Source organism: Neomonachus schauinslandi, chromosome 9 (assembly GCF_002201575.2).
Source record: "Neomonachus schauinslandi chromosome 9, ASM220157v2, whole genome shotgun sequence".
In the NCBI taxonomy this organism is placed as follows: domain Eukaryota; kingdom Metazoa; phylum Chordata; class Mammalia; order Carnivora; family Phocidae; genus Neomonachus; species Neomonachus schauinslandi.
In genome coordinates this window covers 81,918,178-81,927,823 of record NC_058411.1, presented here as the reverse complement: position 1 = coordinate 81,927,823, position 9,646 = coordinate 81,918,178, and the positions used below count along the sequence as shown (strand labels likewise).

Sequence of the window (9,646 nt, the reverse complement as noted above, 5' to 3'; positions counted from 1 at the left end):
GCACAGGGCAGAAAGTGCTCCTCCCGCTTCAGGCGCTCACCTCACCTGCAGGGCAACTCCTGCCAAGAGCCGCACCCGATGGTATCCTGGCCCACAGATGGCCCTGCCCATACTGGCCTCCTCTCTCCTCTCTGATTCGGACCCAGCTGTCACCATGGGGCCTGGGCCAAAGGCACTTTTGGAAACACAGATGCCAGTGGAGGCCACAGCAGCTCCAGGCCCCACGGGGCCACTGCTGCTCCCTCCGGAAAACAGGCCAGATCCCCAGAGGGGCCCTGTGAAGGCCACTGCCGGCAGGGCGGGTCCCAGTGGCACCTCTCCTCTCTGCTCCCCTGGCTGGCGCGGCTGCCAGTCTGATGCCAGACAGACACGCAGAGGCGTGGAAGGGCACTGCATCGCTTGGCAAGTTCACAGTCTGTCCAGGTCATGCCATTCCCTCTTCCTCCTGAGAGCAGCACGTTGCATATTAAAAATGTCCCATCCAGGATGCAATGTAAACAATGCAGAAGGAAGATCCAGCTGCTGGGGCCGAGCTGGGATGTCCTGGGAAGGCTCCTGCCTTATACCTGGAGATGATGGGGAAAGCAGGGAAGTCGGTTACCCTGGAGGACAAGCACTCCCTCCATGGCTGCCCCGGGCCTCCCCGGGAGAAGCCCATGAGGCAGGTGGGGCAGCCCTCCCCAGACTTCGGCCCCGGGACACGCACAGGCCTGGGAGCCTGTGTTCATGTGGTGGGCCAGTGGAGGAAGCAGTGCGAAGGGGCAGGAGGGGCGCAGGGCAAGCACTCTCACCCCCAGCAGCCCTGTGGCAGTGCCGGGGAGCTGGCCAGGTGCCAGGGCCACCCAGCCCAGCGCGAACACACGGAGAGAGCTAGGCCCTGCTCACCCCCACGGCTCCTGTTTCACAGCCTCTGCGGCAACAGGGCCGGCAGGGACCCAAGAGCCACTGCACCTGGCCAGCCAAGGAGGGGCTCTGACCCACCTTCAGGGGCGGCCCCTGGGGTGGAAATTCACCAGGCTACTTTCCCATTCCCGAATGGCAGGAGGGGACATGCTGGAAGGGAAGGCGAGCCCGGCACTCACCTCTGTGGCAATGACACATTCGTTCCTCTCTTCTGATATCAAACACACAGACTGGTACATGGAGTCCCTGGGGGAGCATATCGCTGATATCCGACACTCTGGCTTTTCACTGAGGGAACACAAGACAGGCCGGTGAGGAAGGGACAGGGAGAAGGCTGGGGGGCAGGTGGGGTGCTAACCCGGACCCCGGAGAGCCAAAGGGCACTGGCTCTGAGAGAAGACACAGGCACCAGGGATGCCCAAGGCTAGCCTGGGGGGGCCAGTTAGGAACAGGCCCCCAAGAGAGCCACAGGACCCCCAAACTTACCAGGGTCTCAGGCCTGGAAAAAGCTAGCATTGCTACTCCAGACAAGCCATCCCATGGAAAGATGGAAGTCGTAAGAGACACAGTGTGGTCCCTTGACCTTCGTGAGTGAATGAATGAATGAATGAGAAGGAGGGACAAAGGACCCCGGGCAGAAATCTTGTCAGAGGAGTCTCCTGTCAGTAGCGAAACCCCCTGTTTGCTTAAAAGCAGTCGAGGGCCTGGTGCCAGCCTTCCACCTGTCCTGGGGGAGCCCAGGGAGCTCCATGCAGGGCTCTGTGGCCAGGCCCTGGGCCTCCAGGCAGGGCTCACCTGTGTAACCGCAGTGGCGCCTTCTCCCCTAGGCTCTTATCACTGTGGGAGTACTTCCCCAGCAGGGTCCCTCGCCCCAGAGGCCCTGGGGCCAGATTATAGTCCAGTGTGTGGTTCTGCTGTTTGCCACAGTTGGACTTGTCCAGGCCACAGTCCACTTCCAGCTCCTTCTTCTGGTTGGTGTTCTTGAGCTGGGCGGCAGGGATCAGGTTGTCCTTCTGGAAGTCCGACAAGTTGTTCATGGCCTCCCTGCTACCATCGTCGGGCCGCCGAAGCCGCAGCTGCCGCACAGCCACTGCCACCATGCCCAGCAAGACCAGCACCACCACCAGGCCCACACCCAGAGAGACAGCCACCCAGGGGAAGCTGGGTGGCATGCTCATGGGGAACTCGCAGCGGCTGCCCACAAAGCCATAGGGACAGTTGCAGACAAAGCTGTCCTCGGAGAGGCCAGGGTAGCAGGTGGCCCCATTGAAGCAGGGTCCCGAGGAGCAGGCGTCGGCTGGTATCCGCACCTCGCAGCGCCGGCCCGAGAAGCCATCGGGGCAGGTGCACACGAGCCCGTTCTCCAGCTCGTGGCAAGTGCCGCCGTGGGCACAGGGGTTGCGGGCACAGTCGCTGACGTGCAGTTCACAGTGGGGGCCTGTGAATCCAGGACGGCAGCGGCACACGCGGTTAGGACCACGGTTCAGGCACTGGCCCCCTGTGGGTACACATGGGTCACGAGTCAGCAACCGCCTGGGACCCCCCCTGGGGCAGAGGGTGAGCGCCCCACCCCAGACCCCACCACAAAGAGCACTGTACCACGAGTCTGGAGACCTGGGCTGGAGGGTGCCTCTGGCCCCCTATGCCTTAGGGAGCTCACGTATAAAACGACTAGCATCTTACAGAGCTCCGCAGTGGAATCGGACAGGTATGCTTGGGGTCGAATCGCAGCTGTGTCTCTCAAGCTGGAGGTGATCTAGCACCTGTTGCTTTGCCTTATTCGAAGCCTCAGTTTCCTCCCTTGTTAAATTAGAGTATATCTATCTACGGAGCTATCCCCTCCATAGAGAGCTCTGAGGGTCAGGTCAGATGACGCATGAAGGCAGGAGCCCACGCCTGGTATATAGTAAATGCTCAAATAAATAGAATTATCAGCTAACAAAGTTAACGGAGTGATTAGCCAGAGAACACACTCCATCTTAGCCCTTCCCACCCCTCTCCAGCTCCTGAGGCTTTTCTCCTGCATGCTGCTGTCTGCCTGCCTCACAGAGGGTCATCAGGAGGCCAAGCAGACCAAGATAACAAACATGCTTTGCACCCCAAAAGATGCTGAACATTTTAGATGCCTGGTGCCATGGGGCAAGGTGAGGCCTTCCGAAGTAGGGCCCTAAGTGTGGTAGCCTCCCTCTGGGAGGGACACAAGTCCTCATAGGTCCTCTCCCTAGCCCAGGACTTCCTGGGGAAGGTCAGAGGCCATCCCCACCAGGAGGGGGCTCCGACATGGAAATAGAAGGTGAAGCAGGGTGCGCACCACTCCTCCCTCTAAGGCCAGCACCCACTGCCAACCTGCTCCTCTTCCAAAGCCACCCGCTGATGATGCCAGCTCTTCACCATCCAGAGCAGGGTGGGACCATCTCAGCCTGCCCAGAGGGACAGACCTGGCCTCTCTCCTCTCCTGACTCTCCCTCACCAGAAGGCTCTCTGAGTCCTAAGCCTGGCCCCCCGGGGTTAGCGAGGCAACAAGACTCACCATTGGCACACGGGTTGCTAGTACACCTGTCCACTTTCTTCTCACAGTTGGAGCCCATGAAGTTTGGGGGGCATTCACAGGCATAGCTGGCCCCCTGGCTACGCTCCTGGCAGGAACCCCCATTGAAGCAGGGGGAGTCTGCGCAGCTCAAAGTACTGTGTTCACAGTGCAGGCCGTAGTAGCCCGGGGGACACAGGCAGCGGTAGCCATCCTCCTGGTCCTGGAGAGAGGCCGGAAAGAGGCACAAGTCAGACCCTGGGGGGCAAGGATGAGTGGCTTAGGGCCAGACCCCCCTGCCCGCAGGGCCATGGCCGCGCAGCTCCGCTGGTGGGGCGGCCTGGGCACTCCCTGGCCAGCCCTGGGCCGGCCCGAGGCTCACCTTGCAGCTGCCCCCGTTGCGACAGGGGTTGCTGTCACACTCGCTGAGCTCCAGCTCGCAGTCCACGCCGGTGTAGCCCGGGCGGCAGGTGCAGGTATAGCTCCGCTGCCCGCTGTTGGAGCACGTCGCCCCGTTCTTGCATGGGGAGTGGTGGGTGCAGTAATTGAGATCTGCAGAGACAGGGAGCAGCCAGCTGAGCGGGGCTGTCGGATGATCCCCAGCACCGGGCTCCTCATGGTGCAAGTGCAGTGTCCATGTGTGGCCCAGAGGCTCCAGCCCAAACTCATCCCGGCCCAACTACCCTTCTTCCTTGACCCACATCTGACCTGTGCAACGAACCAAAGTTTAAAAAAAATACAGCTGGACAACTGCCTACTAGGTAAGCTCACAGCCACTGGCTACCAGGGTAGAAGGAAGGGAAGGAAGAAAAGCCGATGGCAAGGCCCCATGTGGAGGAGGAAGTCAGAAAAGGCTTCGTGGAGGAGGGGCAGCTGAGATAAGCCTGGAAGGAGGGATAAAATGTTAACAGGTGGAAATGGTAGCGAGGAGGCAAGAGCCACCGTAAGTAGCGACCAGGCACTTTTTAAAGGGAAATGTGTTACGAGGGTATTTTGAAATATAAGTATTTGTTTTCTTATTTGGGAAGGACAGGGAGGGAGCAAATAGAGAGACTGGAAGGGCTGTGTTTGCCTATGATGAGTATATGACTCTGTCACCTGGGAGCAAATATGGGGCGAGGAAAGAGAGTGGGCAGAACAGGTGTGTAAGTGTGTTTGAGGTAGAGGAGAGGAGGGAGAAAGCAACACACACAGAGAGAATACAGGGGCTGAATTCCAAGCCCCTTGTTGCCAGCAAGTCAGGGCCCAGGCAAGCTCTTTCTAGCCCGGCGAGCCCCCTGCCCACCCTCCCGAGGCTTGTGCTGGCGTCTCCATAGCAGCAACCACCCTCCTGGACCCTGCAGATGGGAGGCACACGCTGCAGCTGGCTGCAGGATGAGGAGCAAAGGCTCCCTCCCCCATGGCTGGGGCTGGTCAACCCCGACAGAGCCAGAGGGACCAGAGGCCCTCCCAAACCCAGAGAGACTTGGGCTCAGGCAGCTGCCTGGCAAGCGCCACTGCGGAGGAAGAAGGGGGCCGTTTCTGCCCCACACCAAGAAGTCGGTTAGATGTCACTCCGCCCAGGGGCACAACTTGCCCACAGACTCAGGGCAGCTGGTGGGCACACCCCACCAGGCAGCTGTTTAGGGGAGAGCTGCTCAAACAGCCCTGGCAGGTAAGCAAACATTTAGGGGGTTAATAGGTAACTACAAGGTAGAAAGAGGAACTGAGCCCAGCATCCCTCCTCCCGGGCCTTGCTGGAATTTGAGTGCAACCTCCAGGCTGCCAACCTGTCGTGCTCCTGGCTTCTCCAGCCACCCTGTGTCCCCAGCACCTGAGCAAGAATGACCCACCATCTCCTTTGAGGCCAGTTGTTAGGATCCTTAAAAGCCCCAAGCTCCTTGAAGGATAATGGGAAAGCCAACGGGGCAGTCACCAAGTCAGAAGGGCGACAGCTGTGGTCCCCACGCCTGGCCCATCTCTCCCACCCCCTCTGCGTCCTCTCTCTGCCCCAACTCACCTTGGTCACAGAAGAGGCCGCCCCAGCCCTCGTCGCAGGTGCATTGCCAGGGGATGCTGCAGGTGCCGTGGCGACAGCCATTGTGGGGGATGCATTCGTTGCAGAGGCGGCCCTGCCAGCCTGGGCGGCAGCTGTTGAACAAAAGGGAGGCTGAGGGTGAGGTGAGGGCTTGGCCGGGGAGGGGACGGCTCCCTCCTCACCCACTTCCTGTCCCCTACTCACATGCACTCCGCTGGCTTGCTGCAGTAGCCGTTCTGTTCATGACAGCCAGAAAGACAGATAGCTGAGGAAAGAAAACAGAGCTGGTGAGGTTGGAATGCCAAGGAGCCTGCAGCCCCTCACTCCCTCTCCTGGCCCTGGGGGTGCCCCCAGCTCTACTGGGCTCACTTCCCACTCCTGGCCTCCCAGAGGAGCCACGGGCATTATAAAGGGCAACGGTGGCACAGGGAAGGAGAATCCCGGCTGGATGGAACGAGGTAACAGGGTCCTTGTGGGCTCTGGCAAGATGGGGAGGAGCACTAAGAAGAGACAGATCAGAGTCCACGCCTGTCCTGAGCATCCCCACCTGTTCCTGAGGCCCGGCTAGTGGGCAGCCCAGACCTGTTCTGTGAGGGAGGTAGGCTGTGGCTGAAAAGAGGCCACTGTGTTGGCTCCGGGGACCCCTGCCAGGGAGGCAGGAGCTTGGCTGCTTACGCTCTTCGCAGTACTCCCCAGTCCAGCCGGGGAGGCAGGACAGGCTGCCATCTGGCTGGCACACGTAGTGGCCGAAGTGGTCATTGCGCTTCTTGCACAGGCGCGAGCAGCTGTCCCCATAGTAGTTGTCACTGCAGATGACCCGGTAAGAGTAGCGCAGCCTCGTGGGGGGGCTGGTCTGCTCATCCAGTAACCAGTTCTTGCCCACAGCTAGGGAGCCCTGGATGGCGATCTTGCTGATGAGGGCGTCTGGTGGCAAGGCCTCTGAAGGGGCAGAGGGCCAGGTCAAGGAAGGGCAGCCAGTCCCGAGAGTGCCAGCAACTGCTGGATCAAACCAGCTGTCCAGATGACCCCCACCTGCTAGCAAGGACAAGCCAGAGGAACCCAAGTGTCCCACTGGTTAGCTGCCACATGTGTGTGTGTGTGTGTGTGTGTGTGTGCAGAAGGCCTGATATCGTTCAAAAAGGGGACAACAGAAGGATGTTAAAATATCCCAGTGTTCTGGAGGCAGGTAGACCAGGAAAGAGGAAGAGGTCAAAATGGGGAAGAAAAAAAAGAAAGAGTGAAAGAAAGAGAGAGAGAAGGAGGGAGGGAGAGAGAAAGAAGAGAAGAGGAAAGGGAAGAAAAGAAAGAAGGAAAGAAAAAAGAAAAGAAAGGAAAAGAAAGAAAAAAGCAAAGCCAGGCCGGGGAGGACCCTGGGAGCAAGGGGTCCTCTGGTGCCCATTCACGGGTTCTGCCCTCAGAGATGGGTAATACTTTTCTTTTTCCTTTTCAAAGTGAGAATTGTTGTGCTGCTGAAATATCCTTTTCCTCTGTGTCAGAACAACATCCCAAAGCCATTATTCCCTTTCCAAAGGAGCGGAATTCGCGAAAGGTGTAAAATACAGGAAGGGGCCCGTCAGCGGCGCTGGCAGCTTCGGCCTTTCTCACCGCCGTGCTCCCCGCGTTCCCACGCCAAAAATAACCCGCAGGAAACGCAATTGTGCTCAGAGTCCAGGCAGCGAGCGGAATCCGAGCGTCCAGCGCGGGGCGCAGCTCCAGGCCGAGCTCAGCGTCCTGCCCCCCCCCCCCCCCACTTCCCCCGCCTATTACAGGTTAACTCTTTCGGCGCTGCGCCGTGTCGCCCCCCTGTGGCGGCGGAGCGAGCTACTCACCTGGCCGCAGGTCGTCTCCTGGCGCGTGCCAAGCTTCGATGATGAGTGAGAAGGTACCCTGGAGGCCAAAGGAGGGGGCGGGGGAAGACAGAGAGAGAGTGAGATGAGCAGGGGCGGGGGAGGTGGGGGTGCCTTGCGGCCGCGGGTTTAATTAATCTAATTGCAGGATACAGTTACAGCTCCCGGGTCAACATAACGGGTCTGCGCGCACCATCGCGCGAGCAGGGAAGGTGAGAGAAGAACCCCGAGTAGGAGGGTTAAGAGATGGGGGCATGTTAGCGAGTCCTTCGAAGGTGGGAAACGAGCCTGGGCAGTAAGTGATGAAACTCATATCCCAAGAATTGGGAGGAGAGAGGGCACAGAACTGGGAAGAGGGAGACTGGTGAGAGCCTTCCTGAGGATGAGGTCCCAGCAGAGAGTCGGAAGAAAGTATCAAAAGAGAGCGCCCTTGGTTTTGTTTGTTTGGTTTGGTTGGAAGCGAGGAAATCTGGGGGAGGGCTTTGGTCCCAGGGAGCCCCCTTCTCGCCTTTCCTGACCTCCCAGTGCACCCAGGCTGTGCTCACCGGCCAGGTGAAATTGAAAGGCAGTTGAAGAGGGTTGCGTCCCCCGCCGCTACTATCGTCCCCGACGGCGAAGGAGTTGGTGCCCAACACAGGCGTAGAGACGCTGCCGAAGGTGCAGGGCCCGGGCGACACGACCGCCTGGAAGTGCTTAAGGCAGACGCGGAAGAAGGTCCTGCAGCCGGGTTCGCACGGCCGCCCGCTGGCCAGTACGCCTCGCTCGTTGGCAAACTCCTGCAGCTGCAGCTGGAAGACTCCGGAGCAGGCTGCGCGCTATTGCACAGGAACCGAGGGAAGGAAGGAGGGGAGCGGTCAGCTCGGCAGACGCCCGGGGCTCAGGCTCCGGGCGCGGCGGGAGGGGGTGAAGGGGGCGCGGGACGTTACCTGCTGCCAAAGTGCCACCAGCAGCAGTAGCGCCCAGCCAGAGGCGCTACGGGACGCGGCTGCCATCCCCTGGAGCGTCGCTCTCTCCCCGCGCCCGCCCTGGAGCTGGCTTCGTTCGGGACGCCGCTTTCCCGCGCGTCTGTCCGCCGGAGGGGTCCCTGGAAAGCCAGGCTCTTCTGGGGCTTTCCTCCCGCTTCGCCTTCTCGCTAGCTCTGCTCCAACTGCGGCGGTAGGTAATCCAGGTGAGGGCGGCTGGGCGGCGGCGGGGCTGAGGACGTGTCCTCGGGCTAATCCTGGGGCTGCAAGCCGGCTAGTGCCCGGTACACTGCACTGAGGCGGCTTGAGCTGCGGCTCTTGGCCTCGTGTTCCCAGCTTGCGCTCTGCGCCGCTACTGAAACCTGCGCGCTCGGGAGCCTTCCTTATATATATTGGCTCCTCTCTTCGCCGCCTGTCACTCAGAACCCATGGTCACTCTCCCCTCCCCTCCGGGCCTCTAGCGCTACAGCCCCAGCAGGGCCTGGAGGGGGCCTCCGCCCCCGCCATCCCCCGTCCCCGCCAGCCAGTCACGCACAGGTCCCCGCCCCTCCGTGCCGCTCTCAGCCCCTGGGTCCCCTAACTCTGCGCTTGCCAAGGTGACCAGTTCTCCGCGGCCGAGGGGTTAAGGTCCGAGACCCTGGCTGTGAGGGGAGGGGGAGGGCCTGGGGGAATGGGGCGGGAGGTGAGCGAGTGGTTCCCGGATGGTCGTGGAGGCGGAGACACTGGGGAGTCCCCGTGGGCGGTCCGTCCGCAGCCGGAGCTAGTTACCTTCAGCTTCGAGCAGGTAAAAAGAACTTAAGCTCGGAAAGCGAAAGCAGGGTCGAAGGACTCGAATCTCCTTCTTCCCCGAGCCTTGGACGCTGTCGCCGCCTCAGTCCCCAACCTGTGAGCGCCCACCCACCTCGCGTCCCCGGCGCAACAGAGAAGCCAGCGGAAGCTTTAACCTCTCTGTGGCCACACGGGGCAAGGCGAGGGCCTTGAGTCTAAGACTCGGGGGTTCTCGGGGGCTTTCTCCCCCCTCCTGGTGGGCGTCTCCCTCCCTAGTTGCGGGGGGCGTGTCCAGCGCGTGCCTTCTCCCTTCTGCCTCCAGCCTGGGCTCTACTGGTGCCAGCCCCTAGACGCGTGGTCCCGGAGACAGGGGAAGGGGGCGTGGTGCCCGAGGTAAGAGAAGGGGGGCGCGTCCTCAGCTGTATGGTAATGAGGTCTGGCCCCTCCCCCAGCGCCTCCCCTCACCTGGGTTCAGCTTCAGCTTCACTGCCCACCGTCTGCCCCCACCCCAGCAGCCCCAAGCCCCCACCCGCGTCCTGTCGCTCCGTTGGGGCAGGGAGGAACTCTCCTGGCTCCAGCGTTGGCCCAAGCCACTGGAGAGTCCTGGTGAGGGGCTGAGGTC

At 61.0% G+C, this 9,646-nt stretch overlaps 1 protein-coding gene across 1 annotated transcript; it reads right to left on the bottom strand.

Moving 5' to 3' along the window:
• Positions 1-235: 235 nt before the first annotated feature.
• Positions 236-8,295, bottom strand: DLL4 (delta like canonical Notch ligand 4). The gene is made up of 11 exons (XM_021695536.2): positions 8,221-8,295; positions 7,840-8,109; positions 7,277-7,334; positions 6,123-6,386; positions 5,652-5,712; positions 5,430-5,560; positions 3,813-3,982; positions 3,434-3,653; positions 1,699-2,401; positions 1,083-1,191; positions 236-566 (listed from the first exon to the last, which is right to left on the bottom strand). The coding sequence occupies exons 1-11, from the start codon at positions 8,284-8,286 to the stop codon at positions 561-563; spliced, it is 2,058 nt and encodes a 685-aa protein (XP_021551211.1). The 5' UTR covers positions 8,287-8,295; the 3' UTR covers positions 236-560.
• Positions 8,296-9,646: the final 1,351 nt, after the last annotated feature.

Excerpts from the sequence above, each read along its gene's own strand:
- DLL4 (XM_021695536.2), bottom strand. The coding sequence starts at position 8,286 with ATGGCAGCCGCGTCCCGTAGCGCCTCTGGCTGGGCGCTACTGCTGCTG. Across the intron at positions 7,335-7,839 it reads CTTTCAATTTCACCTGGCCG|GGTACCTTCTCACTCATCAT; the intron begins GTGAGCACAGCC and ends TTTGGCCTCCAG. Across the intron at positions 3,983-5,429 it reads CGGCCTCTTCTGTGACCAAG|ATCTCAATTACTGCACCCAC; the intron begins GTGAGTTGGGGC and ends CTGTCTCTGCAG.